The sequence below is a fragment of the Schistocerca gregaria genome, chromosome 10 (assembly GCF_023897955.1).
Source record: "Schistocerca gregaria isolate iqSchGreg1 chromosome 10, iqSchGreg1.2, whole genome shotgun sequence".
In the NCBI taxonomy this organism is placed as follows: Eukaryota; Metazoa; Arthropoda; class Insecta; order Orthoptera; family Acrididae; genus Schistocerca; species Schistocerca gregaria.
The window spans coordinates 190156520-190178431 of NC_064929.1; the positions used below are offsets into that span (position 1 = coordinate 190156520).

The 21912-nt window shown below is 40.5% G+C and overlaps 1 protein-coding gene across 3 annotated transcripts in view; it reads right to left on the reverse strand.

Moving 5' to 3' along the window:
• Positions 1–21912, reverse strand: part of LOC126293652 (ectopic P granules protein 5 homolog) — a 393414-nt gene that overhangs the window by 180225 nt on the left and 191277 nt on the right. For 2 of the 3 annotated variants that reach the window (XM_049986936.1, XM_049986935.1), the window contains 2 exons: positions 14027–14190; positions 1816–1986 (listed from right to left, as the gene is read on the reverse strand). In XM_049986936.1, the coding sequence (XP_049842893.1) occupies positions 1816–1986; positions 14027–14190 (335 nt within the window). Of the gene's footprint in view, positions 1–1815; positions 1987–4026; positions 4114–14026; positions 14191–21912 lie in introns of all 3 variants that reach the window. The other variant, XM_049986934.1, reaches the window with a different exon arrangement.

The following is a 21912-nucleotide window of genomic DNA, read 5'->3' on the forward strand; positions in this document are numbered from 1 at the left end:
TCGTAGTTCAATTGATCTAAACAATTTTTTGAAGAATGTTGTTGCAGAATTTTTGTTTTTACTTTATTGTGTCACAATTTACTATATCACACTGTCTTTTGAATTTTCGCATTAACAAAGCTGAAATTACATTGTTCACCTAAAATACAAAATACATCCGGTCACATCAGAGGTGTGCTTACTACTGTTTCACTCTGCAATAATAACAATATTCCAAAGGGTCTACAATTTTTCTGGACATTTGAATTTATATTAATTTGATTATTACTTCATACATTAAGCCAGAAATAAACATAATAAACAGTACTATATTGTATAATTAATAAAATAAATTTTAAGTGTGCCAAATATTTTGTAATTTGAAAATTTTCTATAAAAAATAATTTTAACTGTACATTCAGAGCTAGTAAATATTTATTGTAACAGCGAAAAAAAGTAATTCCTTTTCATAAATTTTAGCTTGAAACATAACATATTGTGTGTAAACTTATATGAAACTTTTCAGAAAAATAGCTGAGATAATACTGACCTGCCCTAAATTCAAAAAAATATTACTGGTATCAATATCTAGTGTTGAGGAAAAGTAATACTAGAGCAGGATGTCCCTTTACGAGATGTTCTACATAACATCCCTCCACTTGAGTACAGTCCAAAAGCACATTTATACAAGCATGCGAATTTGCCAGAAAAGTTCTTATTTAGAATATTGTGTGCATCACACTGGCTTGAATATCAGGTGTACTGTCATAGCACTGACCCTTCAATGAGAGTATATACATTTTCTTATAATAAAAAGGCACTTGTTTTTATTCCACTTTTAAAGAATTTTAGTTAGACCACTGATTTTCTCCATGAGAAATGTGTAAAAAACTACTGATTTGTCTAATATTGTAATTAGCTCTTTTAGTTACCCTCTTCTGTAGCACTACTGAGCAGTGTGGTATCCACAGCAGATAGGACTGACAGAGGACACTGAAGAAGTTCAAAGAAGGGCAGCTCATTTTGTACTATCACAAAATAGGGAGAGAATGTCATGAATATGATACTTGAATAGGGGTAGCAATCATTAAAACAAAGACTTTTTTGTTGGGGTGAGATCTCATGATATTTCAATCTCCAACTTTCTCCTCCGAATGCAAAAATATTTTGTTCATACCCACCTACATCAGGAGAAATGATCATTATAATAAAATAACAGAAATCTCTTTGAGAGTACGACAGTAGAGAAATACAGTGAAACTGATTTGATGAGTCCTCCGCCAGGCACTTAAGCATACATAGCAGCACGGTCATGCAAACATACGTGTAGATGAGCAGCAATTCAGTAAATATATTCAATATACCACTGACAGATACTGATATTTGCAGATGAAAAACTGGAGCAAACTATCAATTGCACTGGAAATGAGAGAGCAAGAGAAACATTAGTATACGATGCTACTGTAATAATTGTATTAGTGATGTTATGTATACAAATACCATAATCCCAAAACTGTATATATTATCATGCAAAATTTTTAGCTGTCGTTTGGCAGAAAATACAATGAACATGAGTGGTAGCGAACAAAATTGTGTTTGCTCGAGGCAGAACCCTCTTTCCATAATTACATACCGGCTAGCAACAAGGTCTCACAATTTTAAAGTACACACTAGACCTCTTATATTTTTGCATCTGTGTATGTAGCTTCCCGTCAACAATTTCTGGAAGTTTAAAGGACAAGCATGGCACACACACAGCTGGAAGTTAATCTTTACTGTTGCACATTCTTACGTACAAGACTACACCACACTTGCCCAACTCAGGCGGGTACTTACTCGGCACATCTCGTGTTCAGCTTCACGGCCTCCTCCTCGAGACCAGGGTCACGGCTGCGGTTGCGGTAGAACTCCTCCGTCTCCTGCAGGCGCCTCTTCAGCTTCTTCAGCATGTTCAGGTTCACCATCCCCTCAAAGAACTTGTCTCCGACTCCACCGCGGTCTGGGACCCTGTCATTAAAAGAAGAGCTAATGGAAACTACAGTGTGTAAAGCCCACCAGAAGAGAAAACAAGTGGGAGGCATCACCAACACACAGTACAGAATAAAGATTTCTGGCTGCATTTAAGTTCATTGTACCTCAGTACCAATGTCTCAAAATCTTAAACTCTCGTATTGTTTTTTTTTGACACTGATATCATCAGCACCTGTTTCTCAAAACAGTAGCACAACTGTGTTTAAAATTCATAAAGTTAGTAATATGGATCAATGGAAATTCTTTCAGATTACAGGCAACCACTAACTGTAAAGCAGAAGTGTCGTGCCACAAACAGGCACACGTAAGAGAAATAACTTGATGCCTTCAGAGCAATCCTTTTTGAGCTAGAGCAAAATACACACAGAAATCAAATACACATGTATAGATACATGCATACACATGCATACGCCCCTACATACTACCGGCTGGACAAACAGGGCTAGTGCTGCAGTTCGGGAGGTGGGCTAGGTTTGTGGTAAGGACTGTACCAGGTGGGCTGGATAAAGGGATACAGGGGCAGGAGGCATGGAGATGGAATTGGGTGGGTGACCATCAGCTTCGAGGGAGGTAGCCAGTATGCAGACTAGGAATGCAGGGAGAGAGGAAGACAGGTACACGGGCTATGCATATGATGCACAACTGTCAGAGCCAGGTGTCGTGGGGCTGTTTTGTGAGGATGTTACAGGAGTAGGGAAGGGGAAATTGTTGTTTGGAGGGCGTGTAGAGAGTGGGTTACAGGAAACTGCAATCTGCACAATTCAGAGAAGCTGATGGTGAAGGAAAAGATCCAGATGGCACGGGGTCCGATATTTCTATGATCTATTGTTTAAATTCATCATCAATATCTCTGTGTGTACTGTAGCCATCATCAACCTACACACTAAAAGTTCTGTTAAAATAATTTAGTTAGTAATAATATGTGACTAGTTTCTAGTGTAATTAATACAATTAATCGGTAACCTTGTGGTGGCTGTTAGTGCAGACGGATAAATTGTTAGTTGTCATGTCTGCACAGAATGCTGCACAGTGGTTGCAGGTGCATTTTTAGACCACATGGCTGCTTGCACTAATGGCTATTCCTTTGATGGGGTAGATGCCTGTGACAGGACTGTAGTAAGTCGTAGTGGGAGGATGTGTGGTATAGGTCTTGCATCTGGGTCTATTACAGGGATGAAGAGTTGTTAGGCAAGGAGTTGGGAGCAGGGGTGGAATAAGAACAGATATGGATACAATGTAGGTCCAGTGGGTGGCTAAATAGCACTGTGGCCAGGGTGGGGAGGATATTTCTCATTTCAGGACATGATAAGAGGTGGCGGAAACTGTGGCAAGAGCTTGATTCAGTTGCTGAAGTGACAAGAGGGGTGCTTCTTTGTGGGCAGTGAGTGGGCATGTTAGGGATGGTAGATGACCAAAGAGAAAATGTGAAAGAGATATGTTTATGTTTTTATTGTTTTACTAAGTCTGTTGAAGCACTTTGTCATGTACCTTAAACTACTTTTAAATGTACTTTTAAAGCTGCCTGTCTGCCACTCAATGCCTTCTACATAAGGTGAGAAGCAATCTATCCTAATTCATGTTGTTGTTATTCTATCCAGTATTTTTGGGTGTCTGATTTCTGTGAATGACTGAGACAATTTATGTATATCAGGTCGCTCCCTCCACTAAGTAGGAGAAGACTCCTAATAAACTGGTAACTACTTTTACTGGAAATCAGAGGTGTGCACGCATGGAGTACTCTATTTTACAGTGTTATGCAAAAATCTTCACTCAGCATTAATAAAGACAGAAAAAGTTAGTAGAAATGTTGATGCAACACACAAAATAATGGAGACTGGTACAGTAACGGGCAGATGAAGACAAACATCTACTTAAGATACAGCGAATACACAGCATGGAAACTAAACAGTCCAACAGCAGGAAACTACGGCACCAGTGTGTCTTGGTTGACAGCCTCTACCAAGCCGGAACACAGCACTCACTCTCCCAGGCACTGTACAGGCAGCCACTACTCACTGTACGCCCATCACTGCACCAAACACCAAGCAAGCTGTCTCCAGTTCTTTAACTACCTGTACAGACCCCTTCCGCTTCTTCACCACTCTGAAAGAAGATTTTACTACTGAAATGCCAACTTTACAAATATAAGATTACTCCAACAGATAGGGGGTGAAAAAAAACAGTCACAAATATTTATACTACACAGTACAATCAACGATGACAACACTGATTCATCCAAAGTGAATCCTCAGTGTAAAGTGAAGTCTGCACTCTTCTCAGATGTTGTGGTAAACTAAAACTGTGTGCCAGGATGGGATTCAAACCAGGAACCTTGCCTTTTGTGTGCTGTGCACTTACCAACTGATCTATCCAGCTTCAACACAAGGCTCACCCAAAAAACTTTACCTTGACCATTCACCACCATTTTTCGTTACAAAAATAAATAAAATGTGTAGTAGAGAGTGGCAACAGTAATCACATATAAAGCATGATTATCTGCATCCGTCGCAAAAGGTGGGAATGCACATACGAGGGCAATCTGTAAATGAGATCATTAGAGACGGAGCACAAGATTAAATTAGGGAAGGAACCATTCCAGCATTTGCCTTAAGTGGTTTAGGAAACCACTTAAAACCTAAATAGCTGTATGCAGTTTTGAACCATTGTCCTCATGAATGGGAGTCCAGAGTGTTAGCCACTGCACTACCCTGCTCAATAGCAATCCCTAAAGTAAGAGACTCTAAATTTATAGATATATAAAAAATGCTTATTTTCTGTAATAGTTACATTATTTTAAAGGTTACGGAATGCTGCGCGGAAGTTCATCACAGACAAGGATATCATCAGGAGTGCTCCACAGAAGTGTGATACGGCCACTATAATTCTCTATATACATAAGTGATTTATATATATAAAGATTCCAAGACTTACCAAGCGGGAAAGCGCCGGTAGATAGGCACAATAAATAAAACAAACAAACAAACAAACACACACACACACACACACACACACACACACACACACACACAGAGAGAGAGAGAGAGAGAGAGAGAGAGAGAGAGAGAGAGAGAGAGAGAATTTCGAGCTTTCGCAACCGGCGGCTGCTTCGTCAGGAAAGAGGGAAGGAAAAGGAAAGATGAAAGGATGTGGGTTTTAATGGAGAGGGTAAGGCGTCATTCCAATCCCGGGAGCGGAAAGACTTACCTTAGGGGGAAAAAAGGATAGGTATATACTCGCGCGCGCGCCCACACACACACACACACACACACACACACACACACACACATCCATACATACACAGACACAAGCAGACATATTTAAAGGCAAAGAGTATGGGCAGAGATGTAAGTCGAGGTGGAAGTGTGGAGGCAAAGATGATGTTGAATGACACGTGAGGTATGAGTGGCGGCAACTTGAAATTAGCGGAGATTGAGGCCTGGTGGATAACAAGAAGAGAGGATATATTGAAGGGCAAGTTCCCATCTCCAGAGTTCGGATAGTTTGGTGTTGATGGGAAGTATCCAGATAACTCGGACAGTGTAACACTGTGCCAAGATGTGCTGGCCGTGCACTTAGGCATGTTTAGCCACAGGGTGGTCCTCATTACCAACAAACACTGTCTGCCTGTGTCAATTCATGCGAATGGACAGTTCGTTGCTGGTATTCCCACATAGAAAGTGTCACAGTGTAGGCAGGTCAGTTGGTAAATCACGTGGGTGCTTTCACACGTGGCTCTGCCTTTGATCGTGTACACCTTCCGGGTTATAGGACTGGAGTAGGTGGTGGTGGTGGGAGGGTGCATAGGACAGGTTTTACACCGAGGGCGGTTACAAGGGTAGGAGCCAGAGGGTATGGAAGGTGGTTTGGGGATTTCATAGGGATGAACCAAGAGGTTTCGAAGGTTAGGTGGACGGCGGAAAGACACTCTTGGTGGAGTGGGGAGGATTTCATGAAGGATGGATCTTATTTGGGGGCAGAATTTTAGGAAGTCGTATCCCTGCTGGAGAGCCACATTCAGAGTCTGATCCAGTCCCGGAAAGTATCTTGTCACAAGTGGGGCACTTTTGGGGTTCTTCTGTGAGAGGTTATGGGTTTGAGGGGATGAGGAAGTGGCTCTGATTATCTGCTTCTGTACCAGGTCAGGAGGGTAGTTGCGGGATGCGAAAGCTGTTTTCAGGTTGTTGGTGTAATGGTTCAGGGATTCAGGACTGGAGCAGATTCGTTTGCCACGAAGGCCTAGGCTGTAGGGAAGGGACCGTTTGATATGGAATGGGTGGCAGCTGTCATAATGGAGGTACTGTTGCTTGTTGGTGGGTTTGATGTGGACGGATGTGTGAAGCTGGCCATTGAACAGATGGAGGTCAACGTCAAGGAAAGTGGCATGGGATTTGGAGTAGGACCAGGTGAATCTGATGGAACCAAAGGAGTTGAGGTTGGAGAGGAAATTCTGGAGTTGTTCTTCACTGTGAGTCCACATCATGAAGATGTCATCAATAAATCTGTACCAAACTTTGGGTTGGCAGGCTTGGGTAACCAAGAAGGCTTCCTCTAAGCGATCCATAAATAGGTTGGCATACGAGAGGGCCATCCTGGTGCCCATGGCTGTTCCCTTTAATTGTTGGTATGTCTGGCCTTCAAAAGTGAAAAAGTTGTGGGTCAGGAAGAAGCTGGCTAAGGTGACGAGGAAAGAGGTTTTAGGTAGGGTGGCAGGTGATCGGCGTGAAAGGAAGTGCTCCATTGCAGCAAGGCCCTGGACGTGCAGGATATTTGTGCATAGGGAAGTGGCATCAATGGTTACAAGGATGGTTTCCAGGGGTAACAGACTGAGTACGGATTCCACGCGTTCGAGAAAGTGGTTGGTGTCTTTGATGAAGGATGGGAGACTGCATGTAATGGGTTGAAGGTGTTGGATCTACGTAGGCAGAGATACGTTCTGTGGGGGCTTGGTAACCAGCTACAATGGGGCAGCCAGGATGTTTGGGTTTGTGAATTTTAGGAAGTAGGTAGAAGGTAGGAGTGCGAGGTGTCGGTGGGGTCAGGAGTTTGATGGAGTCAGGTGAAAGGTTTTGTAGGGGGAAGTTTCTTTCTATTTTATTTACATAAGTGTTTTGATGGACAGGGCGGGCAGCAATCTGCAGTTATCTGCTGATGATGCTGTGGTGTACAGTAAGGTGTCAAAGTTGAGTGACTGTAGGAGAATGTCTTAGACAAAATTTCTAGTTGGTTTGATGAATGACAGCTAGCTCTAAATGTGGAAAAATGTAAGTTAATGCAGATGAGTACGGAAAACAAACCTGTAATGTTCGGATACAGCATTAGTAGCATCCTGCTTGACACAGTCACATCGTTTAAATCTCTGTATGTAACATTCCAAAGTGATATGAAATGGAACATGCATGTGAGAACTGTGGTAGGGAAGGTGAATGGATGACTTCCATTTATTGGGAGAATTTATGGACAGTGTGGTTCATCTGTAAAGACTGCATATAGGACACTAGTGCAACCTATTCTTGAGTACTGCTAAAGTAATTGGGATGCATACCAGGTCAGACCGAAGGAAGACATTGAAGCTATTCAGAACTGGGCTGCTAGATTTGCTACAGGTGGGTTTGAACAACATACTATTGTTACAGAGATGTTTCACGAACTCAAATGGGAATCTCCAGAGAAAAGGCGATGTTCTTTTTTAGGAACACTAATGAGAAAATTTAGAGAACCAGCATTTGAACTGACTAGAACAATTCTAGTGCCGCCAACATACACTTCGCATAAGGATCGCGAGTGGAACAGGAAAGGAAATGGCTGGCAGTGGTACAGGATACCCTCTGCCACACATTGTTAAGGTGGATTGCAGAGTTTCAATGTAGGTGTAGTTTTTCCTAAGTAACTGTCATTTTGGTTGATGTATTTTTGTAGACAATGTGATAGTTTTACAATGCCCCTGTGATACCAACTCACTGCCATCTGGTGCAGGAAGCATTGAACCTCATTTTGCACCTCATTGTTAGTGCAGAACCACTGTCCAAACAAATGTTCCTTCAACTTGGGGAACAGGTGGTAGTGACTTGGTGCATGTCGAGACTGTATGGTGGGTGGATGAGATTGACAGTTTGACAGGCAATGTGTGGGTGAGCTTTGTTGTGGAGGATATTTACAACCTTGTTCAAGAGTCCTCTTCTCCAGTTCTGGAATGTCCTCCTGAATTGCATCTGTGCTTTGGGAAACTTCAGGAACTAAAATGCACAGAGCATCCAGAGTAATTCTCCGATCCTTACGTATGGATTCCCAACCTTCGTGACTGTCTTGTCATAAATGGATGCCCAACCTTCTTCATCATGAGTTTTTGTATGACCAGATGTAAACTCTCTTCACCAGCTGCATCACCACCATGCACAACTGTCCATACACTTCTGGCAACTGGTGATGAATTTCACCTGGTTCAATACTTTTTCCACACAAAAACTGAATGACTGTGCAAACTTCACACTTGGCAGTAGTGTTCAATGGGAGCTCTACTTTGAATGGCTGCCTATCCAAGACCGAGCATATGAGTGAATTGTGCATGCGTGTGTGTGTGTGTGTGTGTGTGTGTGTGTGTGTGTGTGTGTGTGTGTATTTGGGACTGGATACAGCACAACTCACAACAGTGTGGCCAACAATCGAATCGTATTAAAAGTGTCTCTATGTGCCAAAAAAGGTAGAAGGCCGAACTTTTGGGATTGCCCTCAATTATCACAGACAACCGTTATTTTTGTGGTGCCGTCGACCACTACAGATATACTGTGTGCCCATGCAGCATCATCGGCAGTCCCAATCAAAAGGCAAATTCAATTGTGAGAACCTTAAATTTAAAGAGAGACTGAACAGTTGGCCAGCAACTAGCCTTAGGAGAAGAAATTCCAGTAATTCTGATAGACACATTTAAAACCAGGAATAGTAGCCTGTCTTTCAGAACTGTTAATTGCTTCCACAGGGAGGAAAGAAGGCTAGGTGAGGAAGGTTGGAAAAGAGGAGCAGGGCACTCACATGGAAATGGTCCATTATGACATGTTGAAACTTACCCTGAATTTTTTTTTTACACAGGAAGAAGACAATGAAAGAAATGCACTGCCAAAATTTTAGCTCCTAAGAGGCACTGCAAGTATTTAAAAAAAAAAAAAAAGCTGAAAGTTGCCAAATTCATTGCACACCATGTGCCGGTAGAAATGTACACCCCTACTGGTGCTGTAACAACTGTGCGTGCGTGTGCGCGCATGGTTGCACACATGCACACAACAAAACCCGATTGTAATTTGTAAAGGATGTTTCAGGTTACCATTCATTAATAGTTTCTCTGACACTACAATACACAGTTTCTATTCTCTTGAATTAGCCCATCAAGTAATATCTGTTACTAATTATCTGCTGCTCCTTGCTGTATTGGCAACGATTGACAATACAGATAAAGGTGAATTAATATATATTGCGCTTTTGTACAGCATGCCTGCTAGTAGTCCTTTTTTCCCGCTTCACAGTAATGTGGAATTATCAATTTAGCAATGATGGAACTTGAAGGATGTGGTTTCCAGCCAAAATCACCTACTTCTCCAGAGGACGTATATACGAGTCATTTGTTAGCAGATTTCCTTGACATTCATTTGAACAATACAGACATTTCGTTTGAAATTGTGGATATGTTAGAAGAAATAGGAGATAACTGTGATGATTCCATGAATTATGGTTCGGACAATGTCAGTTGTGCCAGTAACAGGTCTGAAGAAGAATATCTTCCAAGCCTTAAAAAAAAAACACGTGCTGCAACAGCTTTCAGTGACAAAGAAAAGGTAGTTAAATAATGGTTAAACGAAGGAGAGGAAAACACTTGAAGTTACGCAGTGTGCAAAAGCATTTTCATTTTGTAAAATCAAAGTGTGAACTGTGAAAATGGAAGAAGAAATTACATGAAGTAAGAAATATGTACCAAACACAAACCTGAAACCACCTGAATGAAAAACTGTTCGGAATACTTAGAGCTGCTTGTGAGAGGCTATGCACTGTTACTGGTAGAGATCTATGACACTGGGACCTCTGAATTGCATCTGACATGAACATTGCTAATTTACAGGCTTCGTTGTCCGGGCTACACATGTTCAAGAAATTTTACAGAATAGGAAGTTTCAAAATTACCAAGTTCATCTCACGTAAACATGTAGAGCAGATGCCAGTGATAGACAATGCTTTAGAGAAATTCACAGCTGACATAAAGATGAAATTTGTTGTTATCCCTGCAACTGCTGTTTATAACGCTGATCAGTCAGGTTTCGTGAAAGAACCACATGCACATTGCACTGTATCATTTCAGGGTGCAAAAAATCTGAGTCGGTTGCCCAATTAATAAATGCAATAACACATTCACATAAAATTATGCCAGTGATAAGCACGAGTGATTTACTCTTTCCGCAGCTGTATATCTTTCTTCAAGAACTGCAAGGCAAATTAAGACCAAAAATAAAAAATGGACTGTTTAGTTGCAAAAATCTTGTAATCGACATATCAAAACCCGGAAAAGTGGGAAAGAATAATTTTCAACATTTTGCGCAAAACATATCCCTACCAGCTGCAGAAACTAATTCATTGCTGTCATTGGATTCATGGTAAGGACATAAGGACACCTCTGTTTTTGTGGAGGACAACGAAAAATCTGTAGATCTAATGTGGATTCTGTCTGGAACTACTAGTGTAATTCAACCTCTTGATAAAGAACTTTTTCGACAGTGGAAAGCATTTTTAGGTTTATCATCAGAAAAGTATTCGTAAGCTCCAGTCATTTGTGCATTACCAGTTTTCTTCGCCACACTTTACGAATTTGATCAAATATGTCTAGTATGCAGTGCAATATGCAGAACAACAGTTGGGACCATTTCTGACTCCATACCAGTCCTGTGTAAATAAAACTAGTAGGTACTGCAAAGTGCATGACTGCATCAATTTTTGCTTTGTCCAGAGTGGCTGGTGCAAGAAAAATGTTTGTTTTTGTCATTCACAAGACACTTCGCATTTTTGTTACGACAAGGAATAAATAAAGAACTGTTTCACTGATAGCCAAATGTACAACATTCAAATATTATTATAAGGAATGGCCTACAGGGATTGTTATGAGATGTAGTACTGCAAGACACACTTCATTCCAACAAATTACAAGGAAGTCGTCTGTGACATCAAACACTGCAATGATTTTATTTTCTCGGCTAGACCTTTTTATCAGAATTACATGTGCAAGAATTGAACTGTCAATATGATGTTATTGAAAAAAATGTTTGTACAGTTTGTGCCAGGTTTTCACCAGAGCAAACAAACTGACAAGCACAAGCAAAGGAGAATTCTGTCTGGTGTACCCAGTAGACCTCTTGCAGGTCTTTCAACAGGGTGCCACTGCAGCTACTTACGTGTTCCTGATCTTCCCCAGTCACCTAATCAGAAAACGGAGACCTGCAGTTTAACGAGGAATCTGAACCATGTCTTTGGTGGCCACTCCAACATCTGTGAGAAGTGAATGCTCAGTTAAAAATCATATTGAAAAAGTTGTGGTCTGAAAAAGATTTGACCTTGCACTCTCTGGATCACGAAGCGAGTGCTTTGCCAATAGACCATTTTTGTTTTAGGGGGAAGAAAAAGAATGTGCATCAAACCTTACAAATGTATTGGGAATTTTAGCTGTGTTACCTCTTGAGCTGATACTTGACATCAGAAATAACTGTTCTTTTTATAAATTTCCCCTCAATAGTAATGAGAGGTCTGGGAAAAATGGCAGCTGATATACAAGGAAAATTTTGGACCAGTGCTAAGGAGAGATGGAGATGCAATTCTGTGTAAAGTGTACAATCTCCATGCATGACACGCTTCTATATAAACTGAGACACTTAAATTACTCCTTCTGTGCGCCATTTTGCATACTCAATGAAGAACAGTGTGCTCACCATGTAAGATTATACTCACTGAATAGGAAAGTTTCGCATTGTGGCTCTAACAAGGTAGAGTTGTATATGCTGTAGGCCGAATATTAGCTTCAGAAACTAAAAACTAACAACACAGCGTTCATAGGCAATGTTCACTACTTCAGGTTCTCTTCCATTCCCTCTAGTATAAACGATTCTATCCATATACAAGCAAATGGTAGTGAATTTTCTACAAATGCTCATTCACAAGTGTTCACTTCCATTCTCTCCATTGTAAACCAAGCTTAGGAGCTTAAAATTGGTCTCTGTGAACTTAAAATTGGTGTCTGTGAACTCGGGATAATTCTGCTACGCAGCACTGCATGAGTGATTCGCTGAGTCGCACACTAGGCGGGCAGGGCTTTACAAACCACTGTTATATGCTGTTCTTCATGCAGCAAAAATGTGTAACTTCAACATTTTTTTCAAAATACTTGCAGTGCCTCTTAGCAGATAAAATTATGGCAGTACATTTCTTTCACTATCTTCTTACTGTGTAAAAAATTTCAGGGTAGGTTTCGACATGTCTTACTGGATCATTCCCTTGTCAGTCACCAGAGTGATAAACACTCACTTGTTGTGAGAACAAGACGAAACCTATAGTCAAGATGGCGAAGGATGACCTTCACAGCTGGTAGCCCTGTTGCCACATTTTAACAGCGAAATACTGATGGCTACAGATGCAAACAGTAGCCTTTACAGAGCTGTGTCTGTCTATTTGCAGAACTTGGAATTTCTCATTATGAAAATAAGTACTGCAGTCTTCTCTCTTTCTAACTTTAAATAAAGGTTGATACTTTTATTAACTGATTACCTGGCATTGCACAGGAGAAACAACAAATACAGGGTGTTTATAAATGAATATTGGAGTTTTAACGCTTTATAATATTTATTACATTAAATTTACAATAATAAATTACATGTCAAATGAAAGTGCAACTCAAACAGTTGTGTTTGGCACCAGTGCGCATACACAGTGCGCAATGTTTCCGCCACATCTTTGGTTGAACTTCACTGTACCCAAATGCTGGATAGGCCGCAAGGGGGCCAATGACAGGGCTTTCTTTTGCATGGCCTCCACGTTCACCCAACCTAACGCCATGCGATTTTTTCCTTTGGGGCTTCATCAAGGATCGTGTGTATGTCCCTCTGTTACCAGCAGACCTCCTTGAATTAATAAACCACACTGAAGCAGTTGTTGCTACCACACTTATAAATGTTTGGGAAGAACTCGACTATAGACTTGACGTGTACCGTGTGACAAATGATGCTCACACTGAACATTTATAAGGTTCTTGGTAAAACTGTTTGAGTTGCTCTTTCATTTGACATATCACTCATAACTGTAAGTTTAATATAATAAATATTATAAAGCATTAAAACCCCGATATTCATTTATAAGCACCCTGTATGTTCACACAGTAAAGTAAGTTATTTAATTTATGTTTCTAAAAGTGTAACTAGATTAAATTACACACTTTCATGTAAAAACAAAATTGCTGGGAAAAGTCTACTGGTTTTATTTTTATTTCAAACTGGTACTTACTTAAAAAACACATCTTGTATACTTCTCTAGCTCGGCCAACATCAATTATTTTGCTGCCCAAACAGCAGCACTCAACTACTATTTTTACTGACTCATTTCCTAATCTAATTCCCTCAGCACCGCCTGATTTAATTATACTACACTCCATTACCCTCATTTAGTTTTGTCAATGTTCATCTTACATCCTCCTTTTGAGACACTGTCCATTACAATGAACTGATGTTCCAAGCCTTTTTCCATCTCTGACAGAATGAAAATGTCACTGACAAATATAAAGTTTCTATTTCTTATCCTGCGACATTTTCCTTTCCAAATTTCTCCACAGGTTTCCATAAATACTTGCTGCTTGTAAACATTTAAAAACATTAGGCATAGACTACAACAATAGTCAACGATTGCTTCCCTTTCACATCCTTCGACTCTCACGAGTGGAGCACGATCACGTTTAGGGAGGTGGTGAATAGTGCTCTGTACCATTTTGACAGATGGCGCGTACCCTGGTGTGGAAGGTATCCTGGCGAGGAAGAGCTCAAAGAACTTCTGCCAGAGAAGTGGCAGCAGCGGGTGGCCGAGCGGCGTGTCCAGTGCCTGCTGCGCCCAGCGGTAGACGGCCAGGCTGCTTGAAGTCGGCGCCGGCACCTTCAGGGTGTGTGCCGCTCTCTGAAATGTGGCTACAGTCACACTGGGCCTGGGATAGATGAGGCACATAACATAAAACATCTACATTTACATATAAGCATGTGCTCCACAACCAACTTTACTGTCTATGGCAAACAATTCCCACGGGAAAACTCTAAAATTCAGGAAACACAGCGACTTTTCACCATACGAGGAAAGCAACTAGTAGCATTTTAAGAAGAAAGATTTCTGAGACTGTTTCAAAAATCTAGGCATAGTATATTTTACATCTTTATTATCCTCCCAACCTTGTACATAATCAAATCTCCTATGCCTTACCTTTCCAGTCTCCCACCACCTCCCAAAGTCCTACCGTCTAGCCACAGAGGAGCATTCCCCTCTTAACTCAGTACCACCTAGACTGGACCAACTGAATTACATTCTCTGCCAGGGTTTCGACTAACTCCCGTTGTGCCCTGAAATGAGAAATGTCCAGTCCAGTATCCTTCCCACTCCTCCCACAGTGGTATTCCGCCGTCTACCGAACCTACGCAGTACATTCATTCATCCTTACACATTCCCTGCTTCCAACCCCTTGCCTCATGGCTCATACCCCTGTAATAGGCTTATATGCCTGCCCCTACATCCCCCATCCCCAACTTACTCCAGTCCTGTCACAAACATCATCTATTCCATCAAAGGCAGGGCTACCTTTGATCTACAAGCTATCTGCAACCACTGTGCTGCATTCTATGTGTGCATGACAACCAACAAGCTGTCTGTCTGCATGAATGGCCACTGACAAACTGTGGCCAAGACACAAGTGGACCACCCTGTTGCTGAGCAAGCTGCCAAACATGACATCTTTCATTTCAATGACTGCTTCACAGCCCATGCCTTATGGATCCTTCCCACCAACATCTGCTTTTCTCAACTGTGCAGGTGGTTTTCTGAACTGTGCAGGTGGTAACTTTCCCTGCAATACATCCTACGTTCCTATAACTCTCCTGGCCTCAACCTTCATTAGTCACTGTCCTCACCCATCCAGGCCCTTCCCTGTTCCCATTACAGCACTACACAGCCATCATTCCACCATCACACCCAATCTCTCTACTTCTCTCCTTTTCCACTATTCCTCCCTCCCTCCTCCACCCCCCCCCCACACCTCTCTCCTGTCCTCTGTCTAACATGCAGCACTTCATTGTCCACCACCCCTACCACACTATCCCTCCCCCCCCCCCCCCAGCCTCCATCTTTCTCCTTACCCCCACCCAGTCGCCACTCCCATCATGCACTGGTACTGCTGCTCACAGTGTGGTTTTAGTTGCCTGAGACTGCAGTTTGGTGTGTGTGTGTGTGTGTGTGTGTGTGTGTGTGTGTGAGAGAGAGAGAGAGAGAGAGAGAGAGAGATCTATTATTGAGAAAGAAAAGCTTTATTTGTGAATGTTGATTTGTTGTGCCTATCTACGACTCAGCATCTCTGCTATTTGGGAATCATCTACTTCTACATCTATACTCTGCAAACCACTGAAGTGCATGGCAGAGGGTATGTGCATTGTACCAGTTATTATGGTTTCTTCCCATTCCATTCACATGTGGAGCATGAAACTTTGCTAGTAGACTTCCTTGGGATATTGTACACCTATCTTCACGAGTCTGCCAGTTCACTTCCTACAGAATCTCTGTGGCTGTCTCCCACAGCTCAAAAAAACTGTGACCATTCATGCTGCTCTTCTCTGTTTATGTTCAATATCCCCTGTCAATGCTGTTTTTATGGGTGCCACTAACTTGAGCAATATTCTAAAATGGGTTGCATGAGTGATTTGTAAGCAATCTCATTTGTAAACTGATTGCAAGTCCTCAGTATTCTACCAATGAACCAATGCCTACCACCTGCTTTACCCATGACTGAGCATATGTGATCGTTCCACTCAATATCCCTCCCTACAAGTACATCCAGGCATATGTATGTGTTAAACAGTATGTATCACACCAAATCCAAATATAACATTCCTTACAATCAACGAGGCTAGAAGTGCAATCAAAATCATGTTGTTGTTGTTGTTGTTGTTGTTGTCTTCAGTCCTGAGACTGGTTTGATGCAGCTCTCCATGCTACTCTATCCTGTGCAAGCTGCTTCATCTCCCAGTACCTACTGCAACCTACATCCTTCTGAATCTGCTTAGTGCATTCATCCCTTGGTCTCCCTCTACGATTTTTACCCTCCACGCTGCCCTCCAATGCTAAATTTGTGATCCCTTGATGCTCTAAACATGTCCTACCAACCGATCCCTTCTTCTAGTCAAGTTGTGCCACAAACTTCTCTTCTCCCCAATCCTATTCAATACCTCCTCATTAGTTACGTGATCTATCCACCTTATCTTCAGTATTCTTCTGTAGCACCACATTTCGAAAGCTTCTATTCTCTTCTTGTCCAAACTAGTTATCGTCCATGTTTCACTTCCATACATGGCTACACTCCAAACAAATACTTTCAGAAACGACTTCCTGATACATAAATCTATATTCGATGTTAACAAATTTCTCTTCTTCAGAAATGCTTTCCTTGCCATTGCCAGTCTACATTTTATATCCTCTCTACTTCGACCATCATCAGTTATTTTACTTCCTAAATAGCAAAACTCCTTTACTACTTTAAGTGTCTCATTTCCTAATCTAATTCCCTCAGCATCACCCGATTTAATTTGACTACATTCCATTATCCTCGTTTTGCTTTTGTTAATGTTCATCTTATATCCTCCTTTCAAGACACTGTCCATTCCGTTCAACTGCTCTTCCAAGTCCTTTGCCGTCTCTGACAGAATTACAATGTCATCGGCGAACCATGAATTTTAATACCTACTCCAAATTTTTGTTTTGTTTCCTTTACTGCTTGCTCAATATACAGATTGAATAACATCGGGGAGAGGCTACAACCCTGTCTCACTCCTTTCCCAACCACTGCTTCCCTTTCATGCCCCTCGATTCTTATTACTGCCATCTGGTTTCTGTACAAATTATAAATAGCCTTTCGCTCCCTGTATTTTACCCCTGCCACCTTTAGAATTTGAAAAAGAGTATTCCAGTCAACATTGTCAAAAGCTTTCTCTAATTCTACAAATGCTAGAAACATAGTAGGTGAATATGGATTGGGGCTAAGAAATGAAAGAGGAAGCCGCCTAGTAGAATTTTGCACAGAGCACAACTTAATCATAGCTAACACTTGGTTTAAGAATCATGAAAGAAGGTTGTATACGTGAAAGAACCCTGGAGATACTAAAAGGTATCAGATAGATTATATAATGGTAAGACAGAGATTTAGGAACCAGGTTTTAAGTTGTAAGACATTTCCAGGGGCAGATGTGGACTCTGACCACATCAAAATCATAGCTCCTTAGAAAATAAGTGGTACTGAATGTTTAATGTTCTGATGAGTCCCACATCACATTACTGTGCAAAATGTACTCTTAAACGATCCAATAAAATTGAATTCAGTTCAATTCAAATCAGTACCAGACATATTGGAAATGTAGTTATTGTGTCAGTGTTTCTTGCATCTTTGCTGATGTTGGCAAATAGTTGCCATTAGTCACAGCCAATCAGAAGATTGTACACAGCAGCCAACGAGAATTGGTGAATCTACTTTTCTATCAGAAGAAGATATGAATTGATTACATTTGTTTCCAATATGGAGAGTGCCAGAATAACTTTTACAGATCTTCTTGTTATCAATTTTAAGGTTGCTTACTGATTTTTGTATTTCCTTGTCAACTATTGATGAAAAAAATGTGCTGACATATTGGCCTGTAGTGAAGCCTGAGGCCTAGGTTAGGTTGCAATGTGAAAATATGGTTGAATTGGTAAAACCAACAAATGTCAATGGAAGGAAAGTACATGTTCCAATAGACTGACTCATGGTATAGCCAAAGGTCTACAGTGAAGTTACAATGTGACAATTTGCTTGAGAGTTGGCAAAGCTAACAAATATTAACACAAAAATAAGAATGTGATAACAGATCAATGTGTAGCAAAGGACGAGATACACATTCATCATTGCAGTAACCTACTCGTGTGTCTAATTTCCAATTTTGCTGAAAATTTTGATGAAATAGTTAAATTCTAACCTAATAGAGCACAGCGATAGCAGACTTACTGTATGAACTGCAGGAAATTTTGGAAACAAAATTCTAGTTGGCTATCTACATCTGGCTCACCATTTGTCATTTCGATTTTCCATACTTCATCGCATAAACGGCAGCAAGCAATGAAAAAAGCTCCTCGCGCCATAATTGCTCTTTTAAGAGGTCTTTGTATATCCACCTCATCTAAAGTGAGGGACGACAGCTATTACTGTGGTTTTATTATTATTATTATTATTATTATTATTATTATTTTTACTTTTACGTATGAAGAAACCCTTCAGATGTATTTAAAGGTCACGCTTCATTTGCTATCAATTTCAGCACGTTTGTGCATCACCTTCAGGCTCCTCTATGACAAAGCAGGCAACCACCATAATACAGCCCAACAAACAGCACAATCTACTCAATGCCTGTGATAGTGAGTTCTTGCTTTCCTGCTTATGGTAATGATAGTGCCAACATATCCACTTCTCCACATAACAACCCAATTTATGAGTGTGGGACATGACAACAAGAGCACTGTAGTGTCAAAATCAATAGCAAAAAAACAAAAACTCTAAATACACCTGAAGGATTCATTTGTACTCCAAAAACCAATATACACCACTAAGTGACTAATCCTGTCTTGGAGGACCTTTCCTGACCCAATGTGAAGAGTGAAACGTGGTCTCAACATCATAATCATGTCTCATCACCAATCATGATTCTCGTAAGGAACATCTCTTTATCATTTACGCAATCCAAAAGCTCCTCACAGATTGCAGGTTGAAGGTCCTTCTAGTCTTGACTCATGAGCCATGGAACGAAATTTGCAGCAACATGATGCATTCCGAGATGCTGTGTCAAGATTTCATGACATGATCCAACTCAAATGTTACATTCTTCTGCACTCTCTCAGACAGTAAGTCTTCATTGACATTCCTGACATGAGTGTCATCAATAGAACGAGGGTCATCTATAACTTCGCCTGGCTATTTTTATACTGTATGAACCGTTTGTAGGACAGAGTAGGGCTTAAGCATTCACTGTAGGCTTCCTGTATAATTTGTTTGTTTCTGTACAGGTTTTCTTGGGTTTCACACAAAATCGAATGCAGACCCATTGCTCCTCTAACTTTGTCATCTCAAAATTTGCAAACTGTGTGACACAATGTTCTACTTAATACAGCACTGAACAGTAGCTAACAACATACAACAAAGACATTTCCAGCAGTTACACATAAAACACAGGTGTGTGCAGGGATGACAACCGCGTTTCACTCCATCTTACTACTGGCACAAAATTACGAATATTCTGGAAGTTTCTGAACAGACCTTGTATATTACTAAATATATCCGCAAAATTACATCACTGTATAGCACATAGTTCAGGAGACAGGAAATCAAGCATTGAAATGCGTGACAAAATTGCTTTATCTGAAATGGAGCACAAATTACCCCGACTATATTCATCCCGTGTTTCATAATAAGAGCACTTAATGAGTTCCAACAAACAGTAAGAGATGGTGGTCACAGATAGTACAAGAATTAAGAGAAAGAGAAATGAATAGTGTAATTAAGAATTATACAAAAAAAGAGCCGGAGACAAAAGTGCGTCCTTTAAAAAAAAAACACACAACTTTGTTTGTTGAGTAAATGACATTCTGTTCTCCATGCCCCTTCGCAACTTGTGAATGCCTAGTTTTCCTTCACATCATGCCTATGTGGCCTGGGTCAGTTCATTTTAGTACTCTGAGGGAGTTCTTGTACTGTGTGACTGTCACAACAGCCCACTATAATGGATACCACACACGAGGGACTCTCAAGAGCCTGGTGCAAGAACCCACTTTACACTTTCATAGTTCCTTCACCACCATCTTAGCACAGTTTTATTGGTAAGTTTTCCAAATATATTTTCTCTTATCAGTTCTTCCCAGTGAACAAGTGTTCGCTTGCTGCCCCATTTTTTCCCCAACTTTTTAGATCTTGTGTTTATTATAGAACAAATTCGGTGAGTGACATCTTTCACTAGACAATGCCCATTACCACTGTTACTGCCCTATATGTTTAAATTTGCAGTGATGAGCTCTCATTCCCCATGTATTTCCTTGGAGCATAAAAGTCTCCATTACCACTGTTTAAATCCTATATATTCTAATTTGCAGCAATTTCTTCTTGTTCCTTGGGTATTTTAGTGGCGCATGAGTTTGGATACTTTCCACATTCACCTTATGGTGCATAAATTCCAAGTTTAGCCATTTGATGATCAGACTTTTGAGAAGTTACACAACTGATTAGTTACAACTTGAATATTGGGACATGAAGTGATGTTGTGAGTAAAAGCCTATCCTTTTTCTCACTATTATACACAATGTATTAACAGCATTTTACAAAAACACTTTTTGTATTCAACACAGACTATTACCTGATGATGCACCTATAATAAATGTCAAACTGGTTGTGCTTGCCTAATAAAGGAACATGTATACAGCTAATAAGTGCCTGAATAAATTATTAAAGATTTTTTTTTTTTTGAGATTATTTAGGAGAATTTTTGGAAATTTCTTTACACCAACAATGTAAAAAAAGAAAGTAAAAGTAAAATGAAAATCAAGGAAATAGTGAGATAATATATCATGAAAAGATTATGATAATTTATTTATTTTTTATTTTGTGTATGGCAATACAGCGACAATATTTTATATAAGTACAACAATATGTAAACGAAATGTATAAAACAAAACAATGTGTAAATAGTACATGTGTAGAAAACAAGTAATGGCACAAAAGGATAAAGTAAAAACACTCAAGACAAAATAACTACACGTTAAAAGATTGGCAAGCCTGACTAGAAACTCATTCATATATTTAAAGTTCAATATCTAGGTTGCACAGCCATTCCAAAGCTGAGGATTTCACATATATAACCTCAGAGACAGGTCCGGCGTATCTTCTTAACGGCATTCGTCAATAATATGGCAGAAATTCTGTTCTGGTGATCCACAGTCACAGGCTGGTGAGTCGCATAGACCCCACTTGTACTTATAAGCATTACATCTTCCATGGCCCGTTCTGATACGGTTTAATTTAGTCCAGGTAGATCTCTTCAGGTCAAAGCCCAGTAATTCCAGAGTAGGGTCTTGGATACCTTATTTATTAATTCCAGAATGATTCCAAAAGTGCCGCCATTAGTCCTTGATGTCAGGTTGATGTTCTTGTGTATTAACCCATATAGGCTTCCGTGACTTCAAGCAGGTCGATGGTATTTCGCTCAAAACATCATGGATTGGTAGATTCTGTGGGTAATCTGAGTCATGAATTTTTGACCACTCTCTTGCTGCTGCTTCTTGCCTTCTCAATTGCGTGGGTGGGATATTGCTTAGAGTATGCAGCCAAGGGACTGGGGTGGGTTTAATAGTACCCGTTACTATCCTCATACACCCGTTCAACTGAACGTTGATTTTCTTAGTATGAGTGCTCGAATACCAGACAGCAGAGCAATATTCAGCAACAGGATATACCAGGGCTATATCATTATGCTAATAATAAAAAAGAATAGAGGAGATTTAGTGTTTACAGAGGGTAGGTCCAGGATGGCATGAAGATGTGTTCGAGAATAAGTTCCCATTTCTGGAATTCAGAGA